Consider the following 23,036-nt stretch of genomic DNA (forward strand, 5'->3'; position numbering starts at 1 on the left):
CACACAAACCTCATTAGGTGTAACAGGCATACACACTGCTCTCATTGTGCAACCCTAATGTTTGGGTTAGTGTTGACTGCTTGTGTCTGTGTTTGAATGTAGCCCAGCAGTCTGTTGACTAGTATACCTGCCACCCTACTCTCTCTTGATTACTACACTACCTTGACCTTCCTGTGGTTCTCTCTCCCTCCATCACACACATGTATGCACACACACACTCACACCATAGGGACTCATGTCAGACTCAGGATGCATGCTGATGTAGAGGTGTCAAAACACAATCTGTTGGACTTCTGACAAAAACAGACAAAGATGCCCTGCCTGTGCTCATGCATGCTTAGTGCTGATTACTGAATGGTACTGTAGTTTTGAGTTATTGTATAGAACCCCATTTTTTTTTAAAACCTTTAATCTTTATTTAACTAGGCAGGTTGGTTTTAAGAACAAATTGTTATTTACAAGGACGGCCTACCAAGGAATAGTGGGTTAACTGCCTTGTTCAGGGGCAGAACAACATATTTTTTTCTTTGTCTGCTCGGGGATTGAATCCAGCAACCTTTTGGTTACTGGCCCAACGCTCCAACCACTTGGCTACCTGCCACAAACAATGATATGTATTTAAGTCTATAATAAACACAAGTACAAGCATCTAGCCTGGCTCTCAAATACAATGGAATTGTTATATATATATATATATATATATATATATTTTAATATAACTAATTTAATTTTTTAATTTTGTCGTATTTGTGTCTTTTTTCATTCTTTCTTTCTTCATCTTGACTTGTTTTCCAGGGTGACTCAATGAGAACCAACATACAACTGGATTTCGGAGATGGCACGGCAGTCTCCTACTCCAACCTGAGCTGGATCGAAGAGGGGATCAGACACGTTTACAAGACGGCTGGGATATTCCGTGTCTCGGCCTTGGCGGAGAACACCCTGGGATTTGATACTACCACCTTGTACCTCCATGTTACGTGTACGTCACCTCTATACATTCATCTATTTTGTCAGGGATATTCAATTCCCGCCATTGAGGAATGAAGTACTTCTGGTTTTAGTTTATACTGTACCTGGTAGATAATTGGTCAGTTATTGTGACACCGGCCATTGATTGACCAGAGTGGTCACTCATCTGGTGACCCTGCTCTGAATCAGTCCCTGATTGGAGGGAAAGGATGGAAAACAATAGTGCTGTGGTTCTCAAGGATCATAATTGAATATCTCTGCCTCACATTTCTCTGTAAATAACCACCTTACTAAATATACAGCAGTGTACAATGGAGACAGTTAAAGACAAAGTACCAGAATGCTCTGCACGTAGTACAGCACAATGATGCTCACTCTCTTTTTTCATCTTGTAATGAACCACCCAGACAAACGTCAAGTAAATAATCGTGACAAATATAACATGCTCATGTCTAAAAGGCGTCAAGAATTATCCAGCTCTTTGAAGTGTTTGAATTGCCACCCCGTCTCCTGACTTGAAAAGTGAGGCTTTAGTCAATTACTGGTGCCATTTAAGTGCTGTCTCTGGTCACCACGACACTTTCAATCAGTGTACTTTGATATTTTTGATGTCATTGATTCTGCTGGTGTTTTTTTCTCCATGGTTTGGTACAAATTATTATACTTCAAAAAAAGTTGTACCCCTTTTTCTCCCCAATGTCGTGATATCCAATTGGTAGTTGCAGTCTCGCCACATCATTGGAACTCCCGTACCGACTCTGGAGAGGCGATGGTCGAGATCCGTACGTTCTTCAAAATAATACCCTGCCAAGCCGCACTGCTTCTTGACACACTGCTTGCTTAACCCAGAAGCCAGCCGCACCAATGTGTCGGAGGAAACAACGTCCACCTGGTGACCGCAGTCAGATTGCAGGCGCCCGGTCCGCCACAAGGAGTCTCTAGAGCGCGATTGGACAAGGACCTTGTCCAAACCTTCCCCTAACCCGGATGACTGTGCACCACCTCATGGGTCTCCCGGAACCGGCCGGCTGTGACAAAGCCTGGGATTGAATACGGGTCTGTATTGATGCATCAAGCACTGTGGTGCAGTGCCTCAGACCTCTGCACTCGGGGGGCTGTTTGGCACATTTTGAGGTAATTTACAGGGGAGAGAGAGTGCAGATGATGCTTTAAGCAATATGCCAATCACGATGCCCCCACAATTTTCAAATTGGAATATTTTTAACACCCGACACAGATTAGGGAGCCTGACCAAATGCCTCACATCACACACACACACAAAACACACACACGTGCATATCTGCATAGACACAAACCTAAAAGATGGAGACACACAGATACGCACACTTTCTTTCTCTGTCACACACATCACAAACATACACAGACACTAACACTCACACATGCATACACTGCATGCGTTTGAAAGCTAGGATAAAGATTAGTCTCAGTTAAAAAGGATAACAGAAGTTAACAGAAGCCCAGGTGGAGACGTACAAGCCTGAACGCCGAGTCACACCACTGTCAGCCGGAATAATACTGTTAAAATACAGTGTTATATCTTTCCGCTATAGGAACCTTCACCACTTAGATCACGGTAATGCCACGTACACCCACGTCAGCTCCTATTGCGGTCTCTGCATTGCAGACCACAGTATTACTCACAAGGTATCACCTCAAAAACATGATAATGCCAACGTGTTTTAAGTCGAGAATAAATCTTGTTCTTCAACTAAATTCCATCAAAACCATAAAACATTATGACAGTTATGATAATTGTTGAGGAAGATTTCATTCACCTTCCCTTTTCAGCTAAAGTAGTCTCACTGAGAAGAAGATCCCAAACACCACCCCAGTGATAATGATAGTGATACTGGCAAGCTCAGTGTGAGATATCTTCTTTTCTCTAATTCTTAATTTAAGAAGGTTGCTATTTCTTTTTTCCCACGCACCTGTAAAATTAATCTCCGGATGTGCCGGTGCTTTTCATATTTAAACCAAAAAAGTATCTAAAAATAATATTTCCATGTGCGAATGCTTTTCCTATTGTAAAATAGGCAGTGTCAAGCAATGTCCTTGTAATTACAATCATATATGGATTCTGAATCATTCAATACTGAGTCTGAATCATCAAATATGGAGTCTGAATCATCCAATACTCACTCTGAATTGTCCAATACTGAGTCTGAATCATCCAATGCTGAGTCTGAATCATCCAATACTGAGTCTGAATCATCCAATACTGAGTCTGAATCATCCAATGCTGAATATGAATCGTCCAATACTGAATATGAATCATCCTCTGTGTTTGTATCAGGTCCTGTGGAACATGTCCAATTGCTGGCTCCATTTGTGGCCATCAAGAACAAGGAAGTAAACCTAACAGCAGTGGTGTGGCCCATCCACTCCAGGACCGTCACCTACTTCTGGTGGCTGGGGAACAACACTGAGGTAAATTAGACTTAAAACACTTGGTGTACAGAGAAGAGGGCCTAGAACCGAGCTCTGTGGGACTCCAGTGTTGTGTATAGTATACAGTATATGTGGGTTACCAACTATACAACTTTTTTGACACTATTCAAAAGGGGTCTTACCCTATAATGCCATATACTGTACATGTACTGCAGTTGTGGCTGGTGTCACTGTAACTAAATCGGAGGACAGGCTTATTGTAATGGCTGAAACAGAAACCAATGGAACAGCATCGAACACATCAAAGACCTGGTTTTCATTTCAGTTCCATTCCATTTCAGCCATTATTATGAGCTTTCCTCCCTTCAGTAGCCTCCACTGATGTATATATGGGTTATACATGATGTCTATGGTATTAAATACATTGACCTCTTCTATTAATGAAGACGACTATGATAGAGGTGAAGCAGTCTCTGATCTTATATTTTGTCAGACAGCTTATTAGTATGTCATAAGTTATAACCTTAGCTGCATTGGTTCCAGGTATTATGGGGAGGATGTGTTTTGTAGGGTTTTATTCAAGTCAGATGCTCCGACTACTCTAAGTGAGAAGTTGTTATCATCTGGAATGGATTTCTTTCATGTTCTGGGGTTTTAGCCGCAAGGTTTTAAAGGTTTTAGGTGAAGGGATTATGACATGATCAAAGTGTGATCATCCATTTTGTCCATGTTCCCTCTTCCTCCAGCCGGTGATCAGCTTAGACGGGAGCATCTCGTACACCTTCACCAGCGAGGGAATGAACACGGTTACGGTCCAAGTGTCTTCAGCCAACGCCATACTACAAGACACCAAGATTATAGCAGTCCAAGGTTCTCTCTCTCTCTCTCTCTCTCTCTCTCTGATCACCCTAATCAAATTATTCTACTTAATGTAATGCTAATTAGCACATCTAGCAGGCATCTCACTTGGTATGCAACTTTTGAGTGTACTTTACATTTGAATATGTCAGGATATATGCGAAAGGGTACATTACCCCAATTATCTAAGAAATCACTTAGCAAGCAATCATCTCCTCTTGTCAAACCATGATCACATGCATACTGTGCCCACACACTCACACACACCAACATCCCTGTCAGCTTTCCCACCCATCAGAAGACAGTTAGAGGGACACAACCAGAACAAAGGACAGTGGGGAATGAAGAGGATACCTTGAGAATAATGCACCTAGATCAGGGGCTGAATTAACGGTCTGTTTCTGTTTCTCCCCTGGGTCTCTCTCTCTCTCTCTTTCTGACAGAGTTCTTCAAATCTCTGCTTTTATCTTTCTCCCCTAATCTGGACGAGTACAACCCTGATGTCCCCGAGTGGAGACAGGATGTGGGGAGAGTCATTAAGAAGGCTCTGCTCCAAGTAAGCGTGAATTCCTTCCTCTCTCGTTCTCCCTCTCTCTGGTCTCTTTCTATCCACTCAGACGCTTTGGCGTTTGCCCTCGGGCTGTCCTGTGATTCGTTATCACACAGGTGCGAGAGGCTCGGCATCTTCTTCCCCCCTCGAGGCAGCTTGATGAGCCCTAACAACTTATTTTCAGAAGTCGGAGCAATGAAATGCGTTCTTCTGAATTAGCCTGGAATGAAGGAGATCTTAGGCATTACTATGACACTGGATGTGCATAGTCTCTGCGGAGGAGAGCTAGAGCTGATATGTCATAGTTAAGTGTGTTACTCTTCCACTTCGTGTGTTGGTTTAGGCCTATAGTGTGAGACTTGTGGTCTCTCTGTGTTTTCACCATCTCCACAGTTGATTTGATATGAGAGGCGCCTCAGGCGAGCTAGGCTGAGAGCCAGTGGAGGGAGCTACTGTGATATGGGTCAAAGTGAGGCTTCGTGAGGGATAAAGTGCACTTTGTCACCTGGGAGTCACATAGTATGTTCATGGCAGTATAGTATAGCACCAGCCAATTGAATTGTGTTGAACTGAGGGGCTCACTCAGATATAGAAAGCTTGAGCTATTAATTGCTTTGCCTCAATAGACTGTTACAGCACCTCTTTTCATACAAAACGTTTTGTTATACAACCTTTTGGGACCTACATGCATTATACGGTATCTATTGAGTTTATGAACACTAGTTCATGTGTCATATGCTCCTCCATATACAGTTTAATCCTATCAAACCATCCCTCCTTTCATCTCTTTCACCCTTTCTCTAAACGGAAATCATATTAAGGCCTATTCATCCATGTACTGCTAGAGTTGACTTAGGGTTCATAGTCTAGATATTGTGCAACAATCGCCATACAAAGTGTTATTAGAATTTTTCTCTTCATTTCTCTTTTGGTTTTCTGCGGTTCACGTTCAGTTCACCTTCAAGATGAAACATATTCCATCGTGTCAAAGTAAACAACTCCCCACAATAAAGCAAAGATCGCTGCAAAACCGCAATTAATGTCAGGGTCCATTAAACTGCAGTGTTGCCGTACTACGGTACAGCTCTATGGCTGACAATAGTGAGAGCAAGGCAGGGCTTTTGCTCCTCAGCTGATTTCAACCCACGGCTTATTAATCGAGGTTTGAATAGGGAGTTCAGTAATATCCCCCCCTGGTTTCACCACCACTTGTTAATTCACCACTTAGTGGGGTGCAAGAGGTGAACATGTTCTCTTTTTTCCCTAAGAGAGTGCACTTCTTCTGGACATCCCTTTCTCGCTCTCGCCCCCCCCCCCCCCCCCCTCCTTCATTTCCTGGGTAACGACTGTACTTCACTTCACAGAATAAAATCATAGTTATAGGTGAATCATCATAACCTATTTATAACAACATTGTTGGAAATAATGCAGTATGGAAGGAGTTAAGATAGAATAACCCAGTATCGTCAAGTTCACGACGAATGAAAAACAGAATCCCAATCATGGTGTGTTTACAATAGTAATTAATAATTGACCACTGTTTCATCTTATTTATTTAGCTTTACATACAGTAAGATTGTGTGGAAGCCACTCCAAAAGTGTTTGCTGTTAATTAAATTATATCAAGACACAATTCTGAAGAGGTGGTTTTACAACCATATTTGGGCTTGGACAAAGTTTCCTCCAAAACACTCACTCATTTGACTGTCTGACTCACCTTCTCTCCTCCCTTAACGCAGATCAGATTTTTCACTCCAGCCAATGAGTTTGGGGGCACAAAATGCCAGCGCTACCCAAGTACACAGAGCCAGATGAGTTTTTAGACTAATGAGTGATCGCAAAGAGAACAAATGCAAGCTGAGTGTATTGATTTTTACAGGGGCTGTTGCATCATATCCCCTTCCCTCTACCATTCATACTATACCTCTTTCCCCTTATTGCAAGTCATTCCTTTCCTCTTTAATTGTCCACTACTTTGCTACTTAAATTGTGATTTTATTAAGGCTTGATAATTGATGTGCTTCAAATGTATGTGACTTGACGACTACGCCACTCCATTGTCCGCCGATAGGCCCATAGAGTACCCATAAAAACATTAGTGGCTTTTAAAATGGACACTGATTGCTGGTTGGAACCTGTGCCTCGCTGGTAAATCCAAAGTGGATAAAGGACATTCTAAAGATAAATATTTAGTTGTAGCTATTTTGAAGGCATGGTTGTTTGGCAAGGACGTACATTTCCCATCAAAAAATAAATACACTTTTGCGAAAACATGGAGTTTGAGATTGGATTGAAAAAAGGATAACACTTTATTTGACTCCTAGGGTCATAACACATTAGGACACAGTCATAACCATGTCATAGTAGGTCATAACAGCTGAAACAACTTGTCATAAACTGTCATTATATGGTCATAACATTATCATGGCACATATATTTAGCCTGTTGTGACATATTGTGTTATTTTATGGCTGGTTATGAGACCTACATAAGAGTGTCAAATCCCGCAAAACCTACCACACAAGGCAAACCGTTCCATTACACCGTTGCCTACTTGTCAACAGTAGGTTTATGTTCTATTACATTTTCTAAAATGTACCATATTAACTTGCAAACACACATTGATGTCAGACATGTACCTACCCCAATGCTCTGTTGCTTATGACTGGCATGAATGCAGGAGCAGATTTCAGGAGCAGGACAAGACACCATATTTTTGACTGATGACCAACAAAAGGGCATGTATGTGATAGACCTATCTGGCTAATATGATTATGATGATCATAATGCTTCTTAACAGTGTCATGAAGTGTATTAGTCCAAGTAAAATAACACAGGATGTTCATAATGCTTCTGGACAGTGTCATGAAGTGTATTAGTCCAAGTAAAATAACACAGGATGTTCATAATGCTTCTGGACAGTGTCATAAAGTGTATTTTCTTAGTACAAGTAAAGTGACACAGGATGTTCATAATGCTTCATGACAATGCGTATTTTTCACAAGTTATTCAAAATTTGAGGAAAAAAATATATGACTGTAAAGAATTCATCACAACAACAACAAATGACTTAACTCTAAATTGTATTATTAAGTTCCAATAACTGGTAACGCTACATATACATCTTTAGAATGTTGTGAACAAGCAAACTTTGATTCCAAAATATGGAAAAAAAGTTGTTGTTGTAAGGGTAATAATATAAGCCAGATACGCATATCGCATACATGACTGTCAGTCATAAGTTCCAAAGAGGGTGTTTGTCCTTCTCCTGCATTCATCCCAGTCATCAGCAAAAGAACATTGGGCTAGGCACATGTTTGACATCAATGTGAGCACAATTACAATGGTAGAAAAATTTTATATAGCATACTATCTACAAGTAGAATGGATTGGTTTGCCTTGTGTGGCAGGTTTTGTGGGCTTTAACACTCTTACATAGATGTCATAACCAGCCATAAAATATTGTAATATACAGTACCAGTCAAAAATTTGGACACCCCTACTCATTCAAGAGTTTTTCTTTATTTGTACTATTTTCTACATTGTAGAATAATAGTGAAGACATCAAAACTATGAAATAACACATATTGAATCATGTAGTAACCAAAAAAGTGTTTAAACAAATAAACAAATATTTTATATATGAGATTTTTTAAAGTAGTCAACCTTCGCCGTGATGACAGGGCTATTTTCTGTACACCACCCCTCCCTAGTCACAACACAACAGATTGGCTCAAACACATTAACTTTTAACAAGGCATTTAACCTCATGAAGCCGGTTGAGAGAATGCCAAGAGTGTGTGAAGCTGTCATCAAGGCAAAGGGTGGCTACTTTGAAGAATATAAATCAAATCAAATTTTATTTGTCACATACACATGGTTAGCAGATGTTAATGCGAGTGTAGTGAAATGCTTGTGCTTCTAGTTCCGACAATGCAGAAATAACCAACAAGTAATCTAGCTAACAATTCCAAAACTACTACCTTATAGACACAAGTGTAAGGGGATAAAGAATATGTACATAAAGATATATGAATGAGTGATGGTACAGAGCGGCATAGGCAAGACACAGTAGATGGTATTGAGTACAGTATATACATATTAGATGAGTATGTAAACAAAGTGGCATAGTTAAAGTGGCTAGTGATACATGTATTACATAAAGATGCAGCAGATGATATAGAGTACAGTATACACGTATACATATGAGATGAATAATGTAGGGTATGTAAACATTATATTAGGTAGCATTGTTTAAAGTTTAAAGTGGCTAGTGATATATTTTACATCAATTCCCATTATTAAAGTGGCTGGAGTTAAGTCAGTGCGTTGGCAGCAGCCACTCAATGTTAGTGGTGGCTATTTAACAGTCTGATGGCCTTTAGATAGAAGCTGTTTTTCAGTCTCTCGGTCCCAGCTTTGATGCACCTGTACTGACCTCGCCTTCTGGATGATAGCGGGGTGAACAGGCAGTGGCTCGGGTGGTTGTTGTCCTTGATGATCTTTATGGCCTTCCTGTGACATCGGGTGGTGTAGGTGTCCTGGAGGGCAGGTAGTTTGCCCCCGGTGATGCGTTGTGCAGACCTCACTACCCTCTGGAGAGCCTTACGGTTGTGGGCGGAGCAGTTGCCGTACCAGGCGGTGATACAGCCCGACAGGATGCTCTCGATTGTGCATCTGTAGACGTTTGTGAGTGCTTTTGGTGACAAGCCAAATTTCTTCAGCCTCCTGAGGTTGAAGAGGCGCTGCTGCGCCTTTTTCACGATGCTGTCTGCATGGGTGGACCAATTTAGTTTGTCTGTGATGTGTACGCCGAGGAACTTAAAACTTACTACCCTCTCCACTACTGTTCCATCGATGTGGATAGGGGGGTGTTCCCTCTGCTGTTTCCTGAAGTCCACAATCATCTCCTTAGTTTTGTTGACGTTGAGTGTGAGGTTATTTTCCTGACACCACACTCCGAGGGCCCTCACCTCCTCCCTGTAGGCCGTCTCGTCGTTGTTGGTAATCAAGCCTACCACTGTTGTGTCGTCCGCAAACAAATCACAAATATATTTTGATTTGTTTAACGCTTTTTTGGTTACTACATAATTCCATATGTGTTATTTGATAGTTTGGAGGTATTCACTATTGTTCAAAAATGTACTGTAGAAAATAGTCAAAATAAAGAAAAACCCTTGAATGAGTAGGCGTGTCCAACCTTTTGAACAGTACTGTACAGTATGTCACAACACGTCTAAATATATGTGTCATGACAGTGTTACGGCAATGTTATGACAGGTTATGTCAACTTTTGACATATTATGACATGGTTATAACCGTGTCATAACGTGATATGATGCTAGGTGTTAAATGAATAAAGCGTTGTATTGGTTATTAACACATGTTGGTCAAGCCCAAAGCTATTTCATTGTCCCCTCCCTCTACTTTGATTTCAAACATGTTAAATATGTATATAATCTAAGGGCAGTGTTTTTGACTGTAGACTAAGAATCCCATACAAGTATGAACTTATTATAACAGTACTGTCCATTGTCAACAGGTGTCAGACTTTCCAGAGGATCAGCTGTTGGTTGCAGTGTTTCCAGGTGTGCCAACGGCTGCTGAGCTCTTCCTGTTACCACACAAGAACCAATCAGAGGGCAGGAAAAAGAGCGAGGAGGAGCTAGAGCAGGTATGGGATAGTTAGATTGGACACTGACATTTTGAGTGTTATTGTAATTCTGTCATGGCATGTATGACAAATAGTTTCCAATCCTTCACACCAATTCACACAATAGGATAAATGCATTGTCATGGCTGAAATGACACACACACACACGCATTAATTATATGCGCCGAGTCCGACAATTGAACCAACGTGCAGCAAATATTATTAAAAGTGTGACAATTGTTTGACTAAATGATGCTTCGTTCATCTCCTTCAACAGATCTCTGAGATACTTGCTAGCGCTCTGAACCAGAATCTGGTGGAGTTTGAGCTAAAGCCAGGAGCAAGAGTAATTGTTTACATCACACAGCTAACTTTGGGTAAGGAAAGAAGTTAGTATCAAGATAATTACATAAATGAACTGAATGTACTGGCACGAGAAATCATTATTTTCTCTACATGTTGTTTTTTTTTTTTAGCTGTGCTTGTTTCTTTTTGTGATGTAATAAATGCAATGTCATTTACTGGCGCTAACGTCTTCATATTTGTGTAGCATAAACCAAACACATTTTTTTTGGTTCTGGATTTAAAATGCCTTATATGTTTGTCACAATATTGGGTGTATGAAGATTGGAGGAGGATGTGGGAGGAAAGGGAGGATGGATTTTATTTGAAGTGGAACTCCTTGAGGCAATTGATGTTTTATATCTGCCATCAAGACGACCCAAACATCTGTTCACTGTCTTTTACAGCCATCCAGCCACAAAATGAGTGTTGCACTGAGTATAATTATGTTGATTGTTTAGTCCTTGAGAAAAGGACAAAAAAAAAGAGAAGTTTGGTTATAAATGCATGCGGAATTCAGAATCGCCTAAAAAAATAATCAACAACATTACACCAGTTTGAGTATTGGCTCAGAATGAGACAAACAAATAACTACTCTTGGCTGCAATTAAAATGCTTTGCCAGCGTCCACCCCAAAACAACACAAATCCTCTTTCACATTGGAAAAGATTCTCAGTTGAAAGTATTGGAATGGATACAGAGCAGTAGTCCAGCCTTCTACTACAGTATATACTGTACATCTACAACACCACACTCACTACACCAGCTGGAGCTGGCTTCTTATGTTAGAGTTGAAAGTGCCCTTACGGAAAAACCACATGATTTCACATGTGGAAAATCACATAATTTCACATAAAATGTAACTTTTTGGAACTCTTCACGGTTTTTCTTTCTGTAATGGTGGGGGTGGGGGTTGGAAAGGGGATTGCCAGGTTTGACAGGTCTAATAGTACATATTTTGATAGTTCTATTAGCCAAGTAATCCCAGTCAGAACACATAGGCTTGAGCTGGCCGACTGTGGCTTAAAGGGCTAGGTATACAGAAGCAGGTCTGCGGGTGCTGGACCATAACGTGTGCGTGTGTGTGTGTTTGTGTGTCAAGGGTGTGTAATACCACAGAGAGAGGTGTTAAATAGTATAATCAGCACCACATACCCCCAGTTTATTCCACAGTAAGTGTTGCACTTTATTTGTGACAGTTATTGATGTAAAAGGCTCGATTTAAACACAACTTAGCATTTACCTCTGAATATGAATGTTGCTATGCTTGTTTAAAGCAGATGGCTTTTAGTTGGAGAAAAGGCAACCATTGAGAAATAGTAATTACACGCTATCACAGCCTGGGACATTAAAAATGCACTATTGTTGCCTTGGATCGACCCATAATACATAGCCAGATTTATTTACTTGAATCAACAAATGGATTAAAGTGAAGCATATGCATTGACTGTATGTATCCCTACTGTAGCAGACTGTTGTGATGCAAAATATACATCTCAACTGTACCACCATTATTGTTATTAGTGGCAATGAAGCAAGATCATCTCCAAGGCGTTCCCAGATTAGCCTTTATTGTGTTGCTCTGTTCTTGTTATGTTTAATGATTGTCTTCCTCTACCCTCTGTTACAGCACCCTTGGTGGATTCCATGCCGAGACACAGCAGTTCAGCCATGCTGATGCTCCTATCAGTAGTATTCCTGGGTTTAGCAGTGTTTCTCATCTACAAATTCAAGAGGTATGTACTGTACTGTGTGATTATATATTTGAACACTGTATCCCAGCACTGCTCTCATCACCTGTCAACGTCATTAATAATGCATATTAGAATAATATGCTAGATTGGTAGGGCCTGCATCAATAATGAACTGAAGACGTTCCTTTGAAATAACTTTTCAAATTTCCTTTATGCTGTAGATGTAGTAAACAGATTTAGAGTGATTTGGATGCATGAGGCACGTGTTGGAATCAGTGATGTTATGTTAATAAAACTATCATTCAATTGCTTAATATGCTGTTGCCATACTTTGGCTGTTAGTAGCTGAATTATTAAAATGGTGAAAAAGTCTGTGTAAAATGCATCAATTATGGATATTGAAATTCCCGGATGAATCTAAAGAAGAAGCAGATTTATTGAGATGTCACACCCGACAAAGCAAAACAATTAAGTAACAAAATGACTTGGAATTTGAAATAAATTGAAGTACAAGTGGATGAAACAAATTTCTAATCATAAATGGAAAATATTTTTTCTGAGATTATGCAAAATGTATGTACACTACCGTTCAAAAGTTTGGGGGTCACATAGAAATGTCCTCAACTAGTCTAAAGAAGGACAGTTTTAGTGCTTCTTTAATCAGGACAACAGTTTTCAGCTGTGCTAACATAATTCAAAAGGGTTTTCTAATGATCAATTAGCCTTTTAAAATGATAAACTTGGATTAGCAAACACAACCTGCCATTGGAACACAGGAATGATGGTTGCTGATAATGGGCCTCTGTACGCCCAAGTCAGCTGTTTCCAGCCATGTCTACACTGTAATTCCGATCAATTTGATGTTATTTTAAATGGACACATTTTTTTTTTGCTTTTCTTTCTAAAACAAGGACATTTCTAAGTGACCCCAAACTTTTGAATGGCAGTGTATATACATTAGGAGTACAGTCTTATATCGCTAAATTGATGTCATATGGACATTTAATGATGTATAGATTAAGAATTTCTTAGTTAGATATCTAGTGGCTTCATGATAATAGGGGGATTAGTATAGTTTTGTCAACATACCAACTCTGAACAAAAAGTGTAATATATGTATTTGAGAAATGCTGCCAAGGGGATGGATCATCATTAAATAGTCATTCCCTATTGTAACATGGCTGATGTCTGTCTACATTTACCAATCTGTAGAAAAATCCCCTGGATTAACATATACGCGGAGGTGAACCAGGAGAAAGAGCAGGAGATGATCGGTTCGGTCAGCCAGAGCGACAGCACGCCTAAGATCACCCTCAGTGAGTTCTCTACGGCCAAAGAAGTCATGGAGAAGGAGATGGACGCCAGGGTTAAACGTAAGATACATGGTCTGATAAATCATTTTTTAACAGCAAGTTGCTAATTTGGATGAACTTTGGATGAACTATGAACTTCCAACAATATTTCACATACATTGTCCAAATTAATTTTATTGGACTAGAACACATACGGGTCAATATCTCCATGTATAAAAATGTTGAGTTTTGACCTGCAGTGTATACAATACATAGTGTTTATAAAGTCTACAGTGTTTCTTTACATGGAATTAACTGGTACGAAAAAGGAGAAGTAGTGTATCTTCAGAAGAAAACTAGGAAACAAACGAAGCAACATTCTTTCCGCAATGTTAAGCTGATCAACCCCTTAAAAAAATGTTAAAAATAAAAAGGAAACAAACGAAACAATGGGTCAGCCACTAATGTCCTACCCGTGAAAAAACAGCTTAAGATCTTTTGATAAGACATTGTAATGAAACCCCAGTAATTAACAGGCAGTATCAGTGTCAAAGTAAGTTTGTTTCACAGACATCAAAGCCTCTACTACCAGTGGACTAACCTGTTGTTCTTATGTGTGTTTTTTCTCTCCCTACCCCAGGGCGAATTGGACATGCCTGCGAGAGCACAAGGGAGATTCCTAACTGTACTAGCGTGTAAAGCCAGGGAAGGAATGCAACACATGTGTACAGACAAAGTATTGCCATTTTGAGGGTTCTCTCTTTTTTGTTTTCTTTTGTAATTTCTCAAACACAACCCCAATGTTAATAGTTTTCTAAGGGCCTGATTTATACTGATGTGCATGGGTGTCTTGCTTGATAGCATCTATGCGGTGAATCTGAAATCCACTCAACGAGACAAGTTTCAATTACAAGTATGAGCTTCTTAGGCCTACTGTTACGCAATTTGGATTAAAAAGAAACGTTACATTTTCAGTCCGTAATTGTCTTATTTCATGGACTTTTATCAAAGCCTTTATCAAAACCTACGAAGAGCGTTATGTACATTTCTTAATGTTTTACTTTTCATGAGGTATAAGAGTTTTTGTCTGTATGGGCCATCATGTCTAGGTCTCCGATCTAACAGGGAATATTATTGAAAATGTACCATATTATCTTTAGATATCAGTTATCACTCTGTATATACTATATGTATGTTTACTTTTCACACGCTTGTAGTAAAAGTACAATGCTAAACACAGGAGATCTAGTCATGGCCTGTCATCAGTTCTTAAAAGTGTGTTAAAAAGCAAGATGTTACTTATAGGAAGAGATCAATTTTTTTTTTTATGATGTCCTTGACTTGTGCATGTTATTATTAAGGACGAGATGTATGTGTTGTAGATAAGCAAGTATTGTAAATAGTTATTTTCTATTCATTAAAAGAGCTCAGTCACTTTTACATACAGTATATATACACAGACTCGCATATTCTTAATTTGGTTGATTTATGGCATACAATGTACAAAGGGTTTAACTGTTAAAGATGGGCATCATTTTCTAAATATCAAACCAGGTTAATTAACACAACGCCACCCCTGCTTGAAATGAAGTAAAACACATAATTGGTAGTAATTTTTTACCTGCATCTAAAGGTTAAACTCTTTGTAACAGACGACACTAGCCATAAACATCATGGGATTATTTCTAATGTTTGCCCTTTGAATGTAACGAGAAAAGTGGAATCAACCAATTATGATCCGTGGATATAATTTGTGTCTGATTCATCAAGATGGTCACACATTGTTGTCGATGTCAAATTGTTATTACTGATGAGTATATTGTACAAGGCCCATCAGCGTGTCAAGGACAAGTATCTTGGGGGTATTTTGCAGTGTATCAAGTCCTTTGCTGGCATCTATTCTTAGAGTGCTCTATCTCTGTAAAGCATATCAACTCTCATAGAGTTTCATGGTAATCTCCTCAAACAATATCTCCATACAAGAAGGGAACAAAACAACTTTGTGTTGACTTTCCATTCATCTGATAAGCTATCTAGAGAAAAAAACTACACAAGTCCCTCAAATTATCCCACTATCAACACATTTCATCAGCTTCATTTAGAAGTTAGAAACTTACTGTTGAGTCAAGTTCCACCACTTAAATTCCCTAGCGTGGTGAAATACACACAATAGTATAAATGCTAGCTAGTAGCTAGTTTCCTCCACTACACTGCTGTGCAATGCAGTCCTCCGAAAGCTGTCATCAGAAAGAGCAGGAGCAGGAGCTTCAGTCAGCCAGCAGCTTGAAGGCACGGACAGGTCCCCTGGCAGCAGGTGTAGCCAGTCTGGCGGTAAGCGGAGATGAGTGGATGATTAAGCAGCGAATTCACCATGCTGAGCTATCCCCAATGCCGTGCCTGGAGTTAGCACATGACGACACACAGAGGCGGGAATGGCGGGGATGTTTAGAGAATGTTGCAGAAGGAAAGTGTTTCCCATGATCGTGTACATAAGTGTGTTCAGTAGTAAAGGAAAGGGGTGGAGCTTCTGTATCTGTAGTCCCTTGTTACATTGTAACGAGAGTGGAGTTACATTTTAATAGGAGTGTTATAGCAGTTGTCAAAGCAAGTTGTTGCAGTAGCGACAATCGAAGGTTGTTATGATGCATGAAACTCCATCCACAGAGGCATTCTTCTTGACAGGACATAACAAAGCAACACTTTGTTTTGTTGAACGATAATTGCATCATCCTCACTCATCTGACTGTCCCTATTTTGTTTGTTGTTGACAAATCACTTTGATGTTCTCAATGTCACACTGGCTTTGTTCAAATACTTATTAAAAGAAAACAAGATTAATGTAGTGACAGATAACGGGAATATTAAATTGTTTTTTCTTTGTGCCATCTCTGCCAACACCAGTTCCTAAGGTGACTCCTCCTCTGGTAGACAAAGTTGAGCTAGCTGAGCTAAAAGGTCACTGAGAGTTCATCCACGTGAATAATTCCTTTTATTTCTCCAGAATTTCTTCAGAAGACATTCCTTCGAGATGTAAGGCCATTATAGCAGTGGATTACAACCATTCATCCCATGAGCCTCGAAGCTCTTTTTGCCCCTATGAGCTGGAAACATGCGTTGGCATTTTCGCCATGGTTGTTGATCATTCAACAGTGCTAAGTTCTTCAGACATGCTTATATTTTTCTGTACTGCTGCAGGTTTGTAGGGAAAGTGGTGGTAGGTTGTAAGGCAACAAAATAGGAACAATGCGAAGAGGGGTGAATACTTTCGCAAAGGCACTGTAATTGGGTTTTGTTACATTTGTAACAGTTAGTGCGCTTATTTATTGGTGTAGATATTTTATCCTGTGACGTTCGTTGGAAAAACCTTTCTCTTGTGTTCGTTGCTTGACATCAGATTCCATTGAGCTGGTTTGATTAGTTACAAATGTTGAACACCTAATATAAGATAATCTATGATGTCGGAAAGGGAATCAAGATTGTGGGAAAGGGAAATTAAGAATCCTTAGTGTACATAGATGCAGTAATGAGGTCAATGGAACTCAACCAAATTAATGGAAATGTCATGGAAACTCGTAGGGGAAAGATGACCTGGGGGAAATGTCCTGAAACTCCTCATTGACCCGCAGCAAAATGTGGCTACACTTAGGCTATTGTTTATATGTGTATTTCACACTATGTTGAGGTAGAAATCGGAGTATAATGCATGTATGGATCTCATTGTGACCAATCAACTGCATTACAGTTAAAAACGACTTTGACTACCAGCACAGATTTCTGTATAATAGCTATGCTACCAGCTTATACGAACAGGAGTTAGCATTTAGCAGTCACTTCTTCAAACCTGAAATGGGAAAACTTCTAAAATGTTATGCACACTTTAGTAACCACTTAGTGGGTCTGTTACAATACATCAATCATGACGGATTTGACTATCTACTTTGTTAGGTCAGATTTGTTGAATGTTCGCTAATCTCCGTGGTCTGCGTTCCATTGACCTCTTTACCACATGTATTATGATTCTAAGGGCAGACCATTGTAATACTCTTCATTGCACAAATCCTACAAAATGCATGCATCATCAGTGCTGTTCTGTTTCATCTTAATTTCAATATTTCTACTGTAAAGAAAATGTCATTTTGAAATTGTTTCAAATAAATGTATTTTTCTACATCAACGCATTTCTCTTTGTGTAATGGAATTCTTAAAACTCTGAGAAGGGTAATAGGAGGTGATTTGCACTGCATATTAATCTTACATTCTTATTGCTATATCCGACACGTTACTGTGTGTGTGAGATTGAGTGTGTCTGCATTCTTGTTTCGAACCTCTGTTTATCTCTCTCTCTCACGCATTTGCTGTCTCAACCTCTGAACGCTCGGCTATGAAAAGCCAACTGACATTTACTTCTACGGTTCTGAGCGGTTGCACCGTCTATAACCACTGTTTATATTATTTGACCCTGCTGGTCATCTATGAACATTTGAACAGCTTGAAGAATGAGACAATACTGTGCAGCTGTATTCATCGACCTGGCCAAGGCTTTCGATTCTGTCAATCACCAAATTCTTATCAGCAGACTCAACAGCCTTGGTTTCTCCAATGACTGCCTCGCCTGGTTCACCAACTACTTCTCAGATAGAGTTCAGTGTGTCAAATTGGAGGGCCTGTTGTCCGGACCGCTGGCAGTCTCTATGGGGGTACTACAGTGTTAAAATCTGGGGCCGACTCTTTTCTCTGTATACATCAATGATGTCGCTCTTGCTGCTGGTGATTCTCTGATTCACCTCTATTGCAGACGACACACTTCTGTATACCTCTGGCCCTTCTTTGGACACTGTGTTAAATAACCTCCAGACGAGCTTCAATGCCATACAACTCTCCTTACGTGGCCTCCAACTGCTCTTAAATGCAAGAAAAACTAAATGCATGCTCTTCAACCAATCGCTGCTCACACCTGCCCACCTGTCCAGCATCACTACTCTGGACGGTTCTGACTTAGAATATGTGGACAACTACAAATACCTAGATGTCTGGTTAGACTGTAAACTCTCCTTCCAGACTCACCTTAAGCATCTCCAATCCAAAATTAAATCTAGAATCTGCTTCCTATTTTGCAACAAAGCATCCTTTCCAGCAACTCATGCTGTCAAACATATCCTCGTAAAACTGACTATCCTGCCGATCCTTGACTTTGGCGATGTCATTTATAAAATAGCCTCCAACACTCTACTCAGCAAATTGGATGCAGTCTATCACAGTGCCATCCATTTTGTCACCAAAGCCCCATATACTACTCACCACTGTGACCTGTATGCTCTCGTTGGCTGGCCCTCGCTACATATTTGTCGCCAAACCAACTGGCTCCAGGTCATCTATAAGTCCTTGCTAGGTTAAGCCCCGCCTTATCTCACTGGTCACCATAGCAGCACCCACCCGTAGCACACGCTCCAGCAGGTGTATTTCGCTGGTCACCCCAAAAGCCAATTCCTCCTTTGGCCACCTTTCCTTCCAGTTCTCTGCTGCCAATGATTGGAACGAATTGCAAAAATCACTGAAGCTGGAGACTGATATCGCCCTCACTTACTTTAAGCACCAGCTGTCAGAGAGCAGCTCACAGATCCAACTACCTCATCCCCATGCTGTTGATTTTATTTTTATTTTTGGCTCCTTTGCACCCCAGTATCTTTACTTGCACATCCATCTTCTGCACGTCTATCATTCCAGTGTTTAATTGCTAACTTGAAATTATTTTTCAACTACGGACTGCGGTTGAAAATTAGCCGGCTGGCTAAAACCGGCACTTTTACTGAAACGTTGATTAATGTGCACTGACCCTGTAAAAATAAAATAAATAAACTCAACTCTGGCCTATTTATTGCCTTACCTCATTTATTGCCTTACTTCACCCACCTTACCTCATTTGCACACACTGTATATAGACTTTTTCTATCGTGTTATTGACTGTATGCTTATTCCATGTGTAACTCTGTGTTGTTGTTTGTGTCGCACTGCTTTGCTTTATCTTGGCCAGGTCACAGTTGTAAATGAGAACTTGTCAACTAGCCTTTCTCAACTAGCCTACCTGGTTAAATAATGGTGAAATATATATATATATATATACACAGTGGGGAGAACAAGTATTTGATACACTGCCGATTTTGCAGGTTTTCCTACTTACAAAGCATGTAGAGGTCTGTAATTTTTATCATAGGTACACTTCAGCTGTGAGAGACGGAATCTAAAATAAAAATCCAGAAAATCACATTGTATGATTTTTAAGTAATTCATTTACATTTTATTTAACTCCAGTTTCAGTCTCTTTATCAGCACTGGAGTCATTAAGGAGCCAGCAAACCGAGTCACTGTGCACCGTCTGAAAAACCTTGATACAGTACACCTGCTTCAGCCAGCTACAGAAGCTACAGCCAGGAGCTGAAGTGTACACAATGCTCTCCCAAGCACCAACACTGCAGATCAGAATCAGTCATCACTTACTTACACTGCTGCAGGCATTTAGACAATGCACTGCTCTATTCCTGTCTGTCACGATGTTACTGTGTGGAGAATACATTAACTACAGCTATTAGATGTGTGTGTGTGTGTGTGTGTCTCTAGTGACGGGCATGTCATTAGCAAATAGCAGCTACAACAGTTGATGTAAAATACTTATGGTAAATGCAAAGGCTGCAAGACAAAGGTTGGGCATAAGTATTGTCAATGTGATTAATGTGATAGTTTGTGATAACTGTCACCGACACTTGTTCGGAAATGATAAATGCAGTTTTGTGTTAATCTTTCAATACTGCAGTCATGTTATACAGTAAGTTCCTGTTAAAGCTGTATCTTGTTACTGTAGATACTATACTGTATCTCATTATTGTAGATACTATACTGTTTCTTGTTGTAGATACTATAGTGTATCTTGTTATTGTAGATGCTATGCTGTCTCTTGTTACTGTAGATACTATACCGTATATTGTTATTGTAGATACTATACTGTATCTTGTTATTGTAGATACTATAGTGTACCTTGTTACTGTAGATATTATAGTCTCTCCTGTTATTGTAGATACTATACTGTATCCTGCTATTTTAGATACCATACTGTATGTTGTTACTGTAGATACTATACTGTATCTTATTATTTTAGAGAAGATATATTTCTTTAGAATATTTTCCAAATGATCTTTATGGTAGCGAGGTCACTGCGTGTCTCCTTCCTGAACCCAAACATGTGAGAGGTATTCCTATGAGGCACTGGTTTAATTATCACCACGGCGACAGGATGACTTCACGGTATTATGAGATACCACTTCCCCTTCTGATCCGTTCTACTGCCATTCTTTTGACACTGACAGGTAAATCGTCTTTAATTTGACATCCATGCCGTGTGACACCTGCTACCACTCGAACGTCAACAATGAGCGTTGTCTAACAGGCCATGTTTTTTTTTCATTATCCTCTAGCCGCCTAAAGCCAGAAAGAGAGGACGAAGCGGTAAAGAATTGATTGGAGGCAGAATATTTGCACTTGATAAAATACCCTTGTCAAGAAAGATAGCAGCATTGTCATCTGCGAAGCCACCGTCCCCTCTAGGGATTGGGCCTTCACCAGACAATAAGAGTACTGTCACTTAATGACGAATAAAGACTCTACTTCGATTGCCGTTTATTTAACTTTTGCAGTTTTCTGTCTATGTTGGCAGACGGACCGACTTGGCATAAACAAGGGACATTTGTCTTGACCCGCAAAGGGAAAGCTTTCAGAGCAGCCTCATTATACCTAGGGTTAGATTAATGTTGGGGCATTTCTCAAAATGTTACAGGTATCTTAGGCTGCGTTTACACATGCAAACCAATTCTAATAATTTTCCCACTAATTGGTATTTTGACCAATCCGATCAGCTCTAAAAAAAGATCTGATGTGAAAAGATCTGATGTGATGGGTCAAAAGACCAATTAGTGGACAAAATATCAGAATTGGGCTGCCTGTGTAAACACAGCCTTAGAACCCTAAACACATACTCTAATTCTTGGAGAGGGTTGCTGATAAAATCTAATTTATTTGTCACGTGCGCTGAGTAGAACAGTGAAATTCTTACTTACAGGCTCTAACCAATAGCGCAACAAATGTATTAGGTGAACAATAGGTAGGTAAAGAAATAAAACAACAGTAAACAGACAGGCTATATACAGTAGTGAGGCTATAAAAGTAGCAAGGCCACATACAGACACCGGTTAGTCAGGCTGATTGAGGTAGTATGTACATGTAGAGATGGTTAAAGAGAGACATGTGGGATGTGTAATAGAAGCTTGGTTCTAGGCTAAAGTGTATTTACACATTATTTGAATGTGAGCTGGGCTCCCACACATATGCAGAGCTCCCACACTGATATTGGTTAGGATGGCACTACTGTGAAGAGGTGATTTGATCATAAGGATGTACATTTTGTCAAGACTGCCCAGGGCCCAAGACTGTGCGTTATGGTGCTTAGGATAGTTGATTGCAAGTGAACATAACGGAAATTTCAACAGCTAGTGTTTTCTGTAATAAGTGATTTCATGATTACTCCATTACTCCCACATGTCACTAAAAATGACTTAAAGTTCATTGTAATCATTCAAACATTGAATATCAAAAAACGTATTCATGTAGGCCCACTGTGGTATTGCACAAACATGTGATGTCATGTGATGTGCCAAGATGTGGTCTTACTTGAAAACTGCAACATCATCATCTTGTGTCTCCCATTGAGCATAACATAGAGGGAAAACCACCTCCATAAGCATGTATTGCCTCTGACTTGGGGTTATTTTCCTCTGCTAACAACAGGCAGGCTAGAGGACAGCTTTCCATTGTCTTACATCCCACAGGGACCGGAAGAGGACAAGAGGCCATTACCAGAGGTGGCTTATGCATATTGTAATAACAATAATCAATTTATTAAATCTACCACAAAATCACATTCACAAAGAAGCCTATTACATAAACAGGGGTAATTAGCTAGATGAAGAGCCCTTCTAGTCACTCAAGAGTTCAGCAAACACTTTTACTGAAGAGAGGGGATAGACATCAACCTCTGTCGACTGTCATAAGAGAATCGGTTTGATATCAAATTCCCTTAAATGAGCTCTGAAACGTTTTGACTCTTCAAGTGGGAGTAAGTTTATACATTTACCATTAGAGATTATCTTAATAAAAAATGTGAAATGAGTGCTACACCATAACAACAACAACATGTAATATTCCTTCTAGAGTCCTACTAC

At 39.9% G+C, this 23,036-nt stretch overlaps 1 protein-coding gene across 1 annotated transcript in view; it reads left to right on the forward strand.

Annotated features, from left to right (window-relative positions):
• LOC110485785 (VPS10 domain-containing receptor SorCS3) overlaps positions 1 to 17,944 on the forward strand; it is a 216,313-nt gene extending 198,369 nt beyond the window's left edge. Inside the window, exons 19-27 of the mRNA XM_021556952.3 lie at positions 796 to 982; positions 3,287 to 3,420; positions 4,128 to 4,251; positions 4,683 to 4,795; positions 10,332 to 10,463; positions 10,720 to 10,819; positions 12,415 to 12,520; positions 13,691 to 13,851; positions 14,411 to 17,944. Of these exons, the coding sequence (XP_021412627.3) occupies positions 796 to 982; positions 3,287 to 3,420; positions 4,128 to 4,251; positions 4,683 to 4,795; positions 10,332 to 10,463; positions 10,720 to 10,819; positions 12,415 to 12,520; positions 13,691 to 13,851; positions 14,411 to 14,469 (1,116 nt within the window). The 3' untranslated portion in view covers positions 14,470 to 17,944. The remainder of the gene's footprint in view (positions 1 to 795; positions 983 to 3,286; positions 3,421 to 4,127; positions 4,252 to 4,682; positions 4,796 to 10,331; positions 10,464 to 10,719; positions 10,820 to 12,414; positions 12,521 to 13,690; positions 13,852 to 14,410) is intronic.
• Positions 17,945 to 23,036: the final 5,092 nt, after the last annotated feature.

Source organism: Oncorhynchus mykiss, chromosome 13 (assembly GCF_057628025.1).
Source record: "Oncorhynchus mykiss isolate SJ-2025 chromosome 13, ASM5762802v1, whole genome shotgun sequence".
In the NCBI taxonomy this organism is placed as follows: domain Eukaryota; kingdom Metazoa; phylum Chordata; class Actinopteri; order Salmoniformes; family Salmonidae; genus Oncorhynchus; species Oncorhynchus mykiss.